Here is a 15,499-nt window from a genome sequence, read left to right as displayed (position 1 = left end):
AGCTGCTTTTTGATAACAGGCTTTCTTTGTTCAGCAGCATTTTAGGACCGATCTGTGTGTAAAGGTGAATTCTTGCCTTAAATTCACCTTAAATTTCAACTGTTCCTGCTGGAAAAAAAAAAAAAAAGAAAAGAAATGAAGGCTTTAGCAACCCAGGATATTGCTAATCTACATACATGGAAGTGGTTTGCACCATGTAATTCAAGTTGCAGATGGTTTGTGCCTCTGTATTGGACTGTCAGTGTATATTCTGGCGATTTGGCTGCCTTGTGTCCAAAAGGTACATGCTGCGGTTTTAAAAGAATAGGCAGCACAAAAGGAGTTCCTGAGCTTAGGGTGCATTGAGTTTGAAGTTCCCTAAGCATCTAAATAAGGTTGGAGGGTAATTTTAGCAAATTTTAAAAAAGTATTGGTCTGGAAATGTCACAGGAATATAGAAGGTAATATGAACGATGCTTTCTCATCACTGAAGGAGAAAGTACTCTGGGAAATTGAAAGACATCTAAAATAAGATTTTGAAATAGTTTTACATGATGTGTAATTAACCTTAAGAAGTCTTTGCCCCAAGGTAAAGTCAGGGCTTTTTTAAGATTAGAAAATGAATTAGATATTTATATGGATTGGAAGACCATTCACTATTCATCATCTGGGCTCTGAAGAAACACAAGGGAGGTGAGGTAACATTTTGCCAGTTAAAGGAATAATGCAACCACATTAAAAAGACGGGCTTTTTAACTTCAGGTATTTGAAAGTGAAGCCCCCACCGAAGCCATCATTCAGATTTCCTCAGCAGACAGTAGAGAATGGAATTTCTTCAGGGAATGGCGAAGCCTCAGCTACCTTAAATACCTGTTCTTGTAGGGAATAAATTGCTCTTTGAGGGTACCAGTCTGCCATGAACTATGGAGGGATGACAGTCATGTAGTTTAAATTCAATGGGCTGTATCCCTTACTGCTAGGAGTTGGAAGAATATATCCACATCTGGAGAAAGCACTTCAGATGTAGCATCTCAAGCTGTGCTAGACTAGATTTTCCACTGATTTCTGCTTCGACTAGTATTTGCTTGTACCATTAGTGAATATAATCTCAGTTTTCCAGTTAGCAGCTCTATTTTCCTATGAGCTAAGGCTCTTCCAAAGCTTTTCTCTTGTCTAAGTGATGTTTTTTTATGTATTACAGATAATGACATAGTATTACTGTAGCACTGATAGGTTTCACAGACTTTACAAGGGGAAAGAAAACCCCATTCTGAATAATTTTTGTCAGGCACGAATTGTGTGGCTAACACAAGAGTTAAGCTTCTTACAACATTTGAGTTGTTAAAATGAAAAGGAATGATCTGTATTTTGTGAGGAATATAAAAGACTATGTCCTACTGGCCCTATATGTAAGGTTTTGAAGTGTTTGGGAGTTAGGCATCTTTGAAAATCTCACTTCTTAGGCACTTGCTTGTTTGGGTGGTGGGTCCTAGGCACATCCAGGTTGAAAAGGGGGTAAAAACTGCGCTGGTCTTTTTGACGGTTTTCTCATGAGCTTCTTTGAAGTGTTAGCCTCAAGCTAAAAGGTAATCCGAGTTTGCCAATCTTACATTTTGTCTGTAGAAAGATGAAACGGAGCCTTCAGCTGCCTTGAAGAAAGGCTATTCCAGATCACTGAAAAACTTTCTGAGAACCTGGATAGCAGCAACAGAGTAAAAAATTTCCCTAATTCTCTCTTTTTATAAGCTATCACTGGCAACATTTCAACAGTAAAGTTTTCACCATAAAATCTTAGTGCTTGTGAACACAGTAATAGAAATTCATGCCTTACTCCTGCCCACATTGCTGAGCTGAGAGCTCCAGACTGTCTCATGTCTTCGTTTAATTTTGATGCATCCTGAGGAAGCTGCTGGTCCTGTGGTGCTAGATGTGCCAGAAGCATAACGGGAACTTGCCCTGGTGATCTTGCAGGCTGAGTGGATGAGAGGGCAAAGAGAAGCAGAGGGATTTGACCAACATCATGCTATGCAGCTGTGGTGGGCTGGAGGTCCCTGCTACTGCAGCTACGTGGGGGAGCCTTTTGATACCAATGGCTTTCTGTGTTCATGGTGGCTCCCCAGATACATTGTAGATGCTGAGGTTACACTGCCTTAGCCTATGTTTTTATAAGCCAAAGGATCTAAGCTTTTCTTGCTGTGTCTTGGAAGCAGGGACTCAGTAGAGCCACCTGCTCTCTACACTTGCTTCCTCTTTCCTTCCTAATGCTGATGTGCTTTGCATTTGTGTTATTAGACACTGCCGTTGAGTGCCCTAGGGTAGCTCAGATGTCCTCATGTGGCTGGCAGATGTGGCATAAGATCTAAGGCAAGCAGCTGTCATGTGGCAGCTGATAACCAGGGGATATCCCTGCAGCGGTGGCAGCCAGGGAAGTTGAGGGGGATGGTTGGATGCTAGAGCGGAGCTGCAGGGAGCTGTTAGTGGCGGGAGGGGGAAAAAGAGGAAGAGAGAAGGGGAATATGGAGAGGGAGGCAGGGAGGACTATGGCCCAGGGATGTTGTAGGTGCTCAAGATGAGATTACAGAGTCATATAATAGTTTATATTGGGTTGGAAGGAACCTTCAAAAGTCATCTAGTCCAGCCCCCCTGCAATGAGCAGGGGCATCTTCAACTAGATTAGGTTGCTCAGACACACACAACCTGACCTTGAATGTCTCCAGGGATGGCACATCCACCACCTGTCTGGGTAGCCTGTGTCAGTGGTTCACCACCCTCATTGTAAAAAATTTCTTCTTCATGTCCAGCCTGAATCTTCCCTCTTTTAGTTTAGCAACATTACGCCTCGTCTTATCACAACAGGCCCTGCTAAAAAGTTTCTCCTGTCTTTCTTATAAGCCCTTTAAGAACTGAAAGGCTGCAGTAAGTGTCCCTGGAGTCTTCTCCAGGCTGAGAAGACCAATTCTCTCAGCTTTTCCCCATAGGAGAGGTGTTCCAGCCCTCTGATGATTTATGTGGCTGTCCTCTGGACCCTCTTCAACGTGTGCATGTCTTTCCTGTACTGAGGACTGCAGTACTGCAGGTGGGGTCTCACCAGAGCATAGTAGAGGGGCAGAATCACCTCCCTCAACCTGCTGGCCACACTCCTTTGGATGCAGCTCAAAATGTGACTGGCCTTCTGGGCTGTGAGTTCACATTGCCAGCTCATGTCCAATCTTTCTCCACCAGTACCCCCAAGTCCTTCTCCTCAGGGGTACTCTCAACCTCTTCATCCCCCAGCCTGTACTGATAACAGGGGTTGTCCCAATGCAGGTCCAGGACCTTGCACTTGGCCCTGTTGAATTTCACCATAAGGTTTGCATGGGTCCATTTCTTCAGCCTGTCCAAGTCCCTCTGGCTGGCATCCCTTCTCTCCGGCATGTCAGCTGCACCACTCAGCTTTGTGTCATCTGCAAACTTGCTGACGACACACTCAGTCTCACTGTCTATACCATTGATGAAGCTATCAAACAGTACTGGCCCAATATGGACCTCTGAGAGATGCACTTGTCACTGGTGTCCATCCAGACACTGAGCCACTGACTGCTATCCTCAGATAGCACTGCCTATATGTGAGTGATGTGGGGATGGCTACCTTGTACCCCATGGTTTGTCTTCTACTTCTATCTTGCTGCTCAGAGGTCAGGGCAAGTGTTACGAGCATGGCCAAATCCAGTGCATTTGACAACTCTTCCCTCCCTTTCCCAAAGACCCACTGTGACCATGCCAGGGGTCAAGATGGGACTTTTTGTGCAAAAAATGCAAAGCATATTTTGAGTGGTTCATCATGGCTGCTTCTTCACTGCAGCAGGCTGCTTTGCACTGTTGCTTGGCAGAGTCCTTTCTTTGTCCTTTCCTGTGAAATGGGAGTAAATAGACTAATGCTTTCTGTCACCCAGGGCTTTGGAAGATCCTAATGCCGTTATCTCAAAAAAGAAGATAATGCTGCAGTCTGGCTCAGAAGTTGGTAACTTGGGAGTTACACTCGCAAGAAAAAGTAAACAGCAATAAAGAGGTTTCTGTGATACACTGCAGCCCCACAGGTGGAGAGTGCTGGAGGCATGGTGAAGTTTTGCCACCTGAACGCATGAAAGCCTTCTGTGGTGGCTATGTTGGAATTTCAGACTTCATCTTCTCCAGAGATACCCATAGTTTTTAAAATAGATTTCAAAGTCAGTTGTCAGTTGCGTGATCAGAACCATGAGGGGTAGCTGCAGCTTGCAGCTAATGATGCTTACTTCTGTGTATGAAGCCATTGTCCACGGTCATGTTTCAATCCCCTGGGGCAGCAAGCCCGGCTGGCTGGTTTGTACCAGCGGCAGCTGATGACAGTCTGCCTTTGTTTTTGGTGATGGCTGGTGGGAGAAGGGAGGGGAACTAGCAGTAAGCTATATTCTCTATGTCATTATATTTCTAATGTTGGTGTTCTTGTCTTTATGTCTATGCATTCTTTAGCTATGAGGATAACAGACCCTTCATCAAGTAAGAATGACCTGAATGGCTGATAAATTTCATTTATCAGTGTGGTCTCATGAACCAGCTGTCAGATCAATATTGAAAAATCATTAAAGCTTCTGTCATTCGCATTTGAGGCAGAAGAGCAAACTGTGCAGGAAATACAGGGAAACTGGTCAGGCATACAGCTAACATGCAGAGTAAATGTGCTGCATGTGTATTGCCAACCAGTTGTCACCTTATTGGCTTTATATTCTTTGATTGGACATAAACTCAAGGTGAATGTTCCCAAGTTAATCCTGTGTAGTACAGACTTGTTATACCAATAGCGACCCTCTGGTCCACTGTGCTCTGTCACTGAGAGTGCTTTATAGTAACATAAATACATAAGTAAATTTCCAGAAAGGTACATGGGTGGTAATCCCCATGATTCCCATACTAGTTAATCTTGTTCTTTGCATTGGAGACTGTCTCCTTACTTATTGGAGTACCTAATTGTCCCTAATTGTAAATCTCTGATTTTCAATTACACCAAAATATGGATGGTTTTGTTTCTTTATTGATATAAAATTGCACTACAGGAAAGAAAAACTGTGAAAAAGCAACAGCAAGTCTGTACAAAGAGCAAAATAAAAACCACAAGTTGCACCAATAAAAACTGAGAAGAAAGCCAAAAATGCCTAGAAATTGTGCACCATAGAGCATCAGTGGTTTTTCTCCTGCAACCAAAAAGTAACGCACAGTAGCACAAATAAAAGCAAATCAACTTTGCAGTAGACTTTCAGTTTGTTCTTCTGGTGAAGAGTCCTTTGTGTTCATTCTTGCAGCACCATTCCCATGTTCTCTTTCATCGCTTGGTTCTTTTCATTTCTGCGGATACGGGATGGAGCTATTCATAGTAATCTCCATGCCCTCTTTATCTCCAGGTCTTGTTTTCTGAAGCACAACACTGTAACGTGTGCAGTTTGCACTGCTGAGGGTCTTCGAACCCACAGATACCTTTCCATCACTGAAGGTAGCATATTTCCACTAAATAACTGTTTCACTCCTGCACACCTCTGCAGCCAAAGGTTCTTTAATCAGGTTCAAGAACTGGCTGTGCTTCAGAGCAGAATAGTTTTCTGATATTCTGGGGATCATTTCGAAAAGGCTATAAAAGCAAGGGGAGTTAAGAAAAAAAAGTGTTTTTCACTTCATTTGTTGTTCTTTTTTAGGGTAAAATATTGTGTATTTTGAATTGGTGTGCAATTAAGATGATAATGTGCTCTCACTGATGGTGGAATCTTGGGGAAAAAATATACCAAGCAGCTGAAGTTGTGTACTTTAACTAGTGGCTACTTTTCTAAAGGGTTTTGAAAGTGCATTTTCAATTTGCCTCATGCTAAATATTTATTAGCGGGATTGACTGGAAATGCTTCAGAGGAGCTGTTCTGGTCTGCTAGCTACATAATAGTGATTTTTAAAGAACTGCCTTAATAAATGGTTACTTTAGGGAGCTCTTCTGGTTGTGTAGTTAAATAATCTATATTTTATAAACTTCAGTGAAGACTTAATGCTGTATTTTCATTCTGATACCTTAAAAAAAAAAAAAAAATATATATCCAGACCAAAAAAAAGCACAAAACAACATAAATACAACATTGGTGTGCTTCTGGTTGTGGAAAGACTTTCTAAAAGGACTAGGATTCAAGGCTGCAGCTGCCATGGAGTCCCCATAGTGGAGCTTGCCTGCCTGACCTCTGCAGGACTTATTTTTCCCCTAAGCTGCTGCTGCTTCATCTTTCTCCCCCTCACCCCATGCTTAGCAGATGGAAGCCCAGAGATGCCCTAAGCCTGGACAAGTTTCTACAAGGCTGAAGTGGCTTCGAAATGTAGGTAGGTCCTTGTCCCTATGAGCCCTCCTGCAGCACCCCACGCTGCTGTGGGGAGGACAAGGAAGGAGAGGTGCTGGCTGTCTGTGGGCTTATCTGCTTTGAGGAACCAAAGAGTTAAACAGAGTTAAACAGTGAGGAAGGGGTGCAAAGACTGGATATAGTTGTATTCATTTTTATGTTACATCTGACATTGCCAGGGGAAGACAAGAAAATCAAGGCCTTAAGGGAAAGGGTAAAGGGATGCTCGTGGTGCTGCTTGCTGTGCACTTCCCGCTGTGCTTCCCAGCTATAAGCTGACTTCCTCCCCTGTGCAGCAGCAGTTCCTTTAAAGTTGTAGGTAATGTAGCATGTGGAAACTAGGGAGATGGCTAGAAGAATGACCCTTCCTTCCCTGCTTGTCACACTTCATGTCATGCCCTGGTATTGGAAGATCAGTTTGTGAGAAGTTAATTTAGCAGATGACTGAGTTATTTAGCAGAGTAGCATGGAATACTTCTCCTGCCATCCCAGAAGATCTTCCAGCTTTCCTGAAAGTGCACAGCCGTCCCATGCCCCCAGCACTGTTAGTTCAAGCAGAAAGTTCCTGGAAGAAAGAAAGTAGAAATTGCAGGCTACCCATATTTGCTTGAACAACTTTTGGGGCCAAGTAGTGGCTGCACCCCTACTCCCTCATTCCTCCTGGGGTGGTGCAAGTGATAATGTTAGTTTTGCAGCTGATGTGAAGAAGGATTGCTTTTCTTTTTCTCTGAGCAGAAGTGTGGTAGCAGCTACTGTTTTAGCAAATGTGGCATGCGAGTGCCTATATGTGTATATATATTTCCCCTTATCACAGGGTGGAAGAAGTGTGAAGCAGCATCACACAGAGCCTCCTTGTGCAGAGCTGATCTGGCAAGCGGTGAGGGCTTGCCCACCTGCTTGTAGTTGTTTATCTGGCTTACAGGCATATGGGAGACTAGCTAAAATGCAGCAATACATGTGTCTTGGTGTTAAGCATAAAGAAGCTAATCCAGCTGGCATTCCTGCCCCAGTGAAACCAGTGGACACTAAAAAAGTGACATTTAGAGTTGTTTTGGTTGGTTTATTTTCTTTTCCTGCCATTTGCAGAAATAGCATCTACATGTCATTTACATACACACTGCTTTTGCATTTAAAAAGGCAGGGGATGGGGGGAGAATAGAAACATTGTGGTTACAAATATGCTTTGGTTATGATAAATATCTATGCTCATAACACTTCCATTTCTGTATATTTCCTCAAGCTTGAAGATTTGTAAACTGTATCCAGCTTGAAGACAAAATTCCCTACAATACATTTTGATGCTCTCTTTGCTTTTTGCTAAAACCATGGGCAAAGTCTTCCTGCCTGTAGACATGTGCCTCCTTTTGTAGATGAAAAATCAAACCCTTTCTTCTTTTCTTTTTCTTGTTTTTTGTAACAGGTCCTGGGTTATAGGTGCCATAGCCCTACTGTGCCTATTAGGACTCACCTGGGCGTTTGGACTCATGTATATTAACGAAAGCACAGTCATCATGGCGTATCTCTTCACCATATTCAATTCTCTGCAGGGAATGTTTATATTCATTTTCCATTGTGTCCTCCAGAAAAAGGTAAGACAGACAGTTCCCAGCAGCAGAAGATGTTGTAACGGGGTGTTTTTGTTGCCTAACAACCGCAGTGTAACATCATCTGTGTGCCCTGAATTCATCTTACGCAGATTTATCTCCATATATTTAATAAGGGTGGTATTTAGACTGGAAACCAGCAAGATGCAAGGGAATGAGGTGATAACAAAGATATGTGGCAGTGGCATTTCAGCAGCCTGGGCGCTGGCGATGAGCAAGGGAAGAGGCAGCTGACAGTTTGTAGGGCTTTACAGTAGCAAACCTGTAAAAGGGCTTTACCTGCTATAAGCCAGATTTCCTCTCCCATATGCTAGTGTGAGATGGGAGCAATTCCACAAGCATCCAGAAAGTCCTCATGTGGCTGAGTGCTCACAGCAAAATGGAGCTTTACATCCTCATTTTCAGTCCCTGTGGGAAATCACTTTTCTCTATAGAAGCATGTATGGGCTGATAGTATGTAACAGGGGCTGCTCCTACCGCTTTTTTAAGAACTGAAGGACCTGCGCTCTGCAAGAGCTTTTGTATTACTTGGTCCTAATGTGAGCTTTTGGAAATCTTCCTCAAAGCAAGCACAGTAAGTGCTTCTTGGTGGAACTTGAAGTATGCCCCAATTAACATTTGCAAGGTAACAGTGGAGTAAATTAGTTAAGCTCTGTGGAAAAAAAAAGCAAAATAAAATCTGTGCATATGCAGATCAAACTTACAGTCTCTGACACTCAGTAATTAATATTTTTAAGAACTGTTTTATTCTTCACTAAAATTCAGTAATACAGAGCTCTTCAGTTCTGTGCATATCTGCTGATAATTTTTTATGTACATCTTTGTTTTAAAGGGCAGTTTCTTTATCTGATATAAACAGAGGGAAGAGTTTATAAGTGGATACATATAGGATGCAGTTTCACAGTGTAATCAGTGGCTTTTGGATAAAGTCACTGGCTTACTGGATAAAGTCAGGGCCATGCTGAGGTCTGTTCTCCGTCCAAGAGCCCCAGGCTTGCTTCACATTTTCCTATACAGGGAGGGGAGATCTGACCCGTGAAAACATAAGAAAAATTAGTCATAGCAAGTGAGCTCTGTGAGCAATGCCTATAGAAAGATCTGCAGAACTGTGCAAAGACGTCATTCTTGAAACCAAAGGAAGACTTTAGGGTTTCAGAGTTTTGTCCTGTCATTTCATCTCAATGTGTGCATCTTAGAAAGCTTAAAAGCTTTATCTAGACGCAACTGCTTAAAAGCTTTATCAAGGTGCAACAGCATGATGATCCCAAAACCTTCAGCAAGAAAGTTTGCAGTTAACATGATAATAAGAATGTAGGAAGCATCACCATCACTAGTTAACCTGCAGGTGCCTCTCTGACAAGAAATCTTTATTTCTGCACCCTTCTCATTGGTCCATCCTCTTGCCTCCAGTGCACCTCACAAAGAATCAGTCCGTAAGCCAGCATCTCAGCACAGCACTGCAGGCTCCTTGGTTATCTGGGTTCTCACTTGGCATGGAAGAACCATTCTCTTTTCTGTCTCGGGCTGGTCTACATCCTTAAACCATTCCTGGTGACTGTGGGATCACGTCTAATATATGGCTCCATGAAGGAAAGGAGAATGCAGCTGATTCCTTGCTGTAGAGTAGGTACATCTCTCTGACCTAAGAGCTGAGGGAGGAATTATATGAGAGGAGAAAGCAAGAAAAAAAAATCCCTTCCTTTCCTATCTATCATGGACTAGAAAATCAGCAAAAAGCTACAGAGAGGCAAACAGTGGGTGGCTAATTAAAGCAATTGAATTATTTTCTCTCAGCAAAGGATTGATGAGGCACTCGAGCATATTGGGCGCTCATGGTATTGTGTTTGTCTCAGGCGCTTAAGGAAAAGCCTAATGAAAAAGCTGTAATTTCCTATTTAAACAGTTGTTTCACACAGTTTTGAAATGCTCATAGATAGTCTGGCAGAATTTCACAGCTAACTGTATGCTCCAAGGAATGTCAACTGGTGTTTTGGATATGCATGGGATTTGAGGGGCTTTTTTTGTTTTTTTTACAATAGGCAATGTGACCTGCTTTTGGCTTTTCATTACAGGCTGCTCATTTTTAGTCTTGGCCCATCTAGTTTCTGGGTATTGCTGCCTATAAGAAGTTGCACCTGAAGCTCAGTCAAAGCTTAGATCCTGCCCCGGCACAAATCAATGAAGTTCCCCTAAAGCAAAGGAGGTGGTACAGCTTTACTCCAAACAAGGAGTTGGCCTGGGTTGACTGCAGTGCCCATTCAAAACATGAGTGGCTTGCGCTTTAATGTGGGAAAGCAGGCTCCAGCCACCCATATGCACTGGGAATGCAACCTCTAGGGCTGTTAGCTCTATAGTTTCCTGGAGTTTCAATTTGACTGCAAGAAATAATATAAAATAAAAAAAAAATAAATAAAATCAATAGTTTTCATGTTTCTCTTGGAATTCTTCTTCTTAGTCCGCTGCCAGAAGCAATAACTTTTAGTACCTTGATGAGCCAATATGCTAGTTTATATCAAATCTATGAGGATATTAATTTTCAGTCATAAATAGTGTATCTATAGTATCTCTTATGCTCCTTTGATGTGCCTCAAAGAAAGCTACAACTGACTGGTGTCAACAAACAGCTTTGCTTGCATAAAAGCTGTCCCTTACACCATCATAAATGGTGTAGATCATGTATCAAGATATTTCAGTTGCAAGGTGCAATTCTACCCTACATACTGCAACAGCTATTTTTTAATGAACCACTGAGGAAAAATCAAGGGCTGTGTTAAAAACTGGAAGGCAGTGGGTTGGAGGAGGATCTAACCGTCTTTGCTCTTTCCTTGGCTAGGTACGTAAAGAGTATGGAAAATGCCTGCGCACACATTGCTGTAGTGGGAAAAGTACAGAGAGCTCTATCGGCTCAGGAAAGACCTCGGGGTCACGGACACCTGGAAGATATTCCACAGGTTCACAGGTAACTCACCTTTCTTGTTCAAACCCCCATCCTTTGCACCACCTTGCCAATATCCTTTGTGGCTATGCTGGGAGGGAATATCCTTCCGGCACCAAAGGAGCTGCCTTAAGCCTCTCCTCAGTGTACCCACAGAGATTTCTCTCCCTCCTGGACCTGAATTCAACACAGTGACTTCCCTTAGGATCTGATGGCAGTTAGTGCTCTCCAAAAACCTTCTAAATAATTCTGATGAGAATAAAAAGTCCAAATTTGCCTTCTAGAGGCAGATGGGTGGTCATCACCTGAGCTGTTCTGCCTGCTCTCTATGGGAATAAGGAACTGGGAGCATTTTGTCTGCTATGCTACATCGCACTGCGTCCTTTAATCATGAGCTGAAGGTTGTCACTGCTTTTGCTATGTACAGGAATGGTGCTGTAACAACCAAGTATTTTTCTTGCTAAAAGAAGACTACAACAGAATTGCAACAGCATTTACAGTGAAAAGGCTTACTTTCTGGCAATCAGTGGTTTGATCAGTTCTGTGCCTCACTCAATTTGCCTTAGTTTATAGACATTTTAGGAGAAGCCATTGTGGTCAGATTATCTTATTAAGTTACCGGACTTATTATGCCTTGGTCACCTGAAAATTCAGGTTTTATGTAGTTTGTGCACTTAGCAATTTTGAAGCTTGTACATACAGATGCAGATTTATGGATGAACAGTTCATATAAAATGAAGAAGCTTACTTCTTAATAGAAACCAAACACAAATTTATTCACTATTACTAATGAAAGTAATTATACATGGCAGTCCCACTATTAAATTATGAAAGACATGCAGCAAGTAGCAGTTTATAACCTCCCAGGAAAACTTAATTTGTGATTTTTGTGTTGGAGCAAATTATTATTTATTTTCAACATTTTCCAAGATGTCATCCAAGAGCTCCACTTTGGCATTTACATAGCTGTGGATGCTATGCAGGGCAAAAAAAACAGCAATAAAATATGGAGCCTCTCACCAGTTGGCCATCACATCCCACAGTAATCAATAATGTTTAAAACTCACTATATCCAGAAACATCAACAACATTGAATGTTTTTGGCTTACACAACTTAACTACTGGGTTAGGTGTTCTCTTCTCTAAGAGGAGTTGGCAGTCTCAGCACAAGAAAACAAGCCCTTTTGAGGGTGAACTGAGTCTCCTGGCAGCAATCCTTTCATGACAGGTGAGGTTTGAGGTACCAAGGCAGATTATTTTGCCTGAAGAGCCTTTTCCTTGGAAGTATGGAAGTGCCTGAGACCTGTCATAGGCAGGAGAAACTTCACATAGGTGATCGAGAGTGGATGGGAATCATCCTGAGTTGTTAAAAACATCTGACTCCAAGCTTTTGAGTATAGAAGTCCACGAAGAGGAAAACTCCTAAGATCATTTTTTCTCTGAAAAGCACTTAGGAAACATAATAATTAATCCACAGTGGGTCATGTCAGAGAAATGCAATAGATTAAATGTCCAGGTAAAAATAATTGCTGTAAAAGTCCATGGGCCTCATGTTACATTGTGTTTCCATTTATAGAAGGCTAATGCATGATTAGGAGAAGCCATTACTACATGAGTAGATTAGGGGGCACTTTTCAACTGTGGCGACATGAATAAACACTGGAAGGTCTTGCATGGCTAGGATCCCACTATGGGAAGCACTGGATTTTTAGCAATTAGAAAAAACATGGTCTGTCACAGTGGAAACCAGCCTTCCCAATCCCCCAGACCACCTAACACCACTTTACCACGGCCGTGGGACACATCCATCATACTCTGAGAGATGAAGTGAGAGAGAGTTTTCCCTGGACACATGATTGAACCGCTTGCAAGATGCGTATTGACTGAATTTTTGATCTTTTGCAAGGTCTCTTTGGAGAGAAGCAAGACAATGGCATAAAAGCCACAGAGGTAGATACTCCACAGTGTATTTGAGAAACAAAGCAGAAGGCAAATATATTCAGGACACTGTTTCCCCAGCAGCAGAAGCTATGCCACAGATGGTAAAACCATTCCAGATTTTTCAGTAGGGGAACAGAAGTCATTCATTTGTGGGGATTTTTTTTCTCCCGATATTCCCCAAGATGGATAGTAGCTATAGAAAACTTCTGTTCATTCAAGGACACCAAGACACAGATGAAGGCTTCTGTTGCACTTCATGAAAAATAAGACACAAGCTCTCTGAGATAGAATAGGAATCATGAATGTTTCTGTGTCTCAGTTATTTTCTCATTCTTTGGTACTACATTGGTAAATCTGTAGCTTGCATGCATCTTGGTTTGTCTTGTATATGATTTCTATTGCTTTTTTTAGTTTAGATGTATGCAATCCAATTATGCGCATCTTTGAGATAGGCACTTATGTCATGAAGTTAAGCAGGTAGGGTCTGGCATGTACAAGGTGTGTTATAACAAACAGCAACTGCTTGCTTACAGCTGGCTAGAAACAAGTGTCATCCTGAGCTAGACATGCCAATAGACATCTTTAGTGAGCCAGAAAGAAACCTATGTGCAGCTGCTAAAATTTCATTACCTGCTGTGGTTCAATCCCTCTTCAGAGCCGGATTCGTAGGATGTGGAATGACACAGTTCGAAAGCAGTCCGAGTCTTCCTTTATTACTGGAGATATAAACAGTTCAGCTTCACTCAACAGAGGTAATTATAAACTATTTTTCATATCTCTAACTCTTGTGTTGGCTTTAAAAAGTAGGAAATGTGTTGCTTCTTTCCCCGCCCCTTCCTACTTACCTCAAATTGCACTGGACCCTGTTCTCCCTCAGAAGAAAAGTCACAGTGATAACTGGAAGGAGGAATTTTGGTGGTTGTTGCCTTTTTTCCCTTTTCTTTACTTTTACACATGCATTTTCAAGAATTGTAATTTGTGAAAGGGAGTTAGGAAAAGCAAAAAAGGATAAATGAAATAAAGTGAAAAAGAAATCTCCCTTTTTCCTCAGCAAACTGCTAGAGCCAGAAGCTGCTGAGGTGTCAGGCCTCATTGCTGATAGTGAAAATGGGCTCTTATGGCCCTGTACAGCCTGTGTTAAGCATCACAGGAATCCTGAGTGTCCTGGGTATGTAGCAATAGTGTCATCTTTATGGAACCAAAAATGAGCAGCAGAGCATAGATTTGAGAAAAAACTGTGCTTGGAACAAAGTTGTCTGTGTTGATGTTAATATATCTAGTTTGCAGAACTAGCTGATGTGAACTTTATAGACATCTGCAGAGGGAAGGCTATCAGAAATGTATATGCCAAACAAAATGTGGTGCCTGGCACAGAAGGAAATCTGAACAGGTTTTTTAAAACCAGTCTTTTTTCAGGGAGTTGCAGGAAAACAACAGTAAAGGATTACCAGAAAAGAGCCTCAGAGGTTGGTTTCTTTCTCCTCCAGTACAATTACTTTATGGCTTAGCTTTGAGCAGCCAGATGCCAAATTCTGTTTTGTGTATATGCCCAGTTGATGCTGGAATGAAGAGGGGATAGAGTTGGGATTACTGGGCCCAGGTGTTCTCTCATGACAGTGAAAATCAAAAATATTTCCAGTCCTGATGGTTGGACTGCAAAGCTCAACTGAGAATTGAGTTGGAACTTTGGTTTTTATTCAGTCTTTCTTCACTCAGAATTCACACTGATTTTAGGACGAGTTTTGCCTATGGATAGGCTTGGTTAATTTTGACTGTACTGTTACTAAGACTGAGTACTGGGTAAGCAGGGGTGTATGATTCAGTTCTCTGAACACTATATACATCTCCCGAATCAGTGAAAAGGGGAAGGCAGTGGAGATGTTAACTCCCTCAACTCTGGTGGTTTTTCACTTTGTACTGAAGATTCATTAATAAAGAGGGCTAGAAGATGCCATTACTGCAAAATGGCTAATTTATCCACATGCATTGCCTTTGCATTTCTCTCTGTCTTTGCATCAGAGACTAGACAGCTACAGCCAGGGCTAATTTAGAGGGGGATTGGTTGTTTGTTGCAAAAAGGTTACAGCAAGAACCGTTGTTTCCCTTGGCTGTCTGTAACGTCATCTTGGTGGCAAATCAAAATGTGTTAAGCATGAAACAGTCACTCCTTTAGTTAGCTCAGTTGACTTGCTCTCCAATGCAGCCAAGGCTACAAAGGGGGTCAAAACAGGATCTTCTGGACTCATCAGCAAGAGAGAGGCATCTCTCCTATTTCAGTTTAAGCTTTTTTTTCCATGTGAAGAAGCAAGTGTGACCATAAATCGGGAAAGCTGTGAAGAGGTTTCAAGTGGGCAATCTTCATTGCAGTGTGGTGAGAGCCTGTTACTAGATGTGTCTGTTATTTAAAGATCCGTTGGGGAAAGAGCTGCTGGGGGAAGCAACTTCAAAGTGGATTTCATCTAGCTATTTTTCTTTTGTACTGTTGGATGAGATGAATCACCCAAAGGGCCTTAATCACTCCACTGACTACAGAAGCAGCCTGTTGACTGTCTTCGAAGGAAAGCCTTTGTAGGTGGGACACTTAAGTTACTTGAATAAGTTGTACTATTATACAGGGGCATCCTCCCTCTTTTTCACACAGGCAGGCACAAGATTTGTAA

At 42.1% G+C, this 15,499-nt stretch overlaps 1 protein-coding gene across 17 annotated transcripts in view; it reads left to right on the top strand.

Moving 5' to 3' along the window:
- ADGRL3 (adhesion G protein-coupled receptor L3) overlaps positions 1-15,499 on the top strand; it is a gene marked incomplete at its 3' end in the record, with an annotated part of 327,501 nt that overhangs the window by 291,848 nt on the left and 20,154 nt on the right. For 9 of the 17 annotated variants that reach the window (XM_080613903.1, XM_080613905.1, XM_080613916.1 and 6 more), the window contains 3 exons: positions 7,780-7,948; positions 10,797-10,922; positions 13,495-13,591. In XM_080613903.1, the coding sequence (XP_080470029.1) occupies positions 7,780-7,948; positions 10,797-10,922; positions 13,495-13,591 (392 nt within the window). Of the gene's footprint in view, positions 1-4,467; positions 4,495-7,779; positions 7,949-10,796; positions 10,923-13,494; positions 13,592-15,499 lie in introns of all 17 variants that reach the window. The other 8 variants (XM_080613914.1, XM_080613902.1, XM_080613913.1 and 5 more) reach the window with 1 other exon arrangement.

The sequence above is a fragment of the Psittacula echo genome (assembly GCF_963264785.1).
Source record: "Psittacula echo genome assembly, chromosome: 1".
In the NCBI taxonomy this organism is placed as follows: domain Eukaryota; kingdom Metazoa; phylum Chordata; class Aves; order Psittaciformes; family Psittacidae; genus Psittacula; species Psittacula echo.
This window is presented reverse-complemented; position numbering and strand designations above follow the sequence as displayed.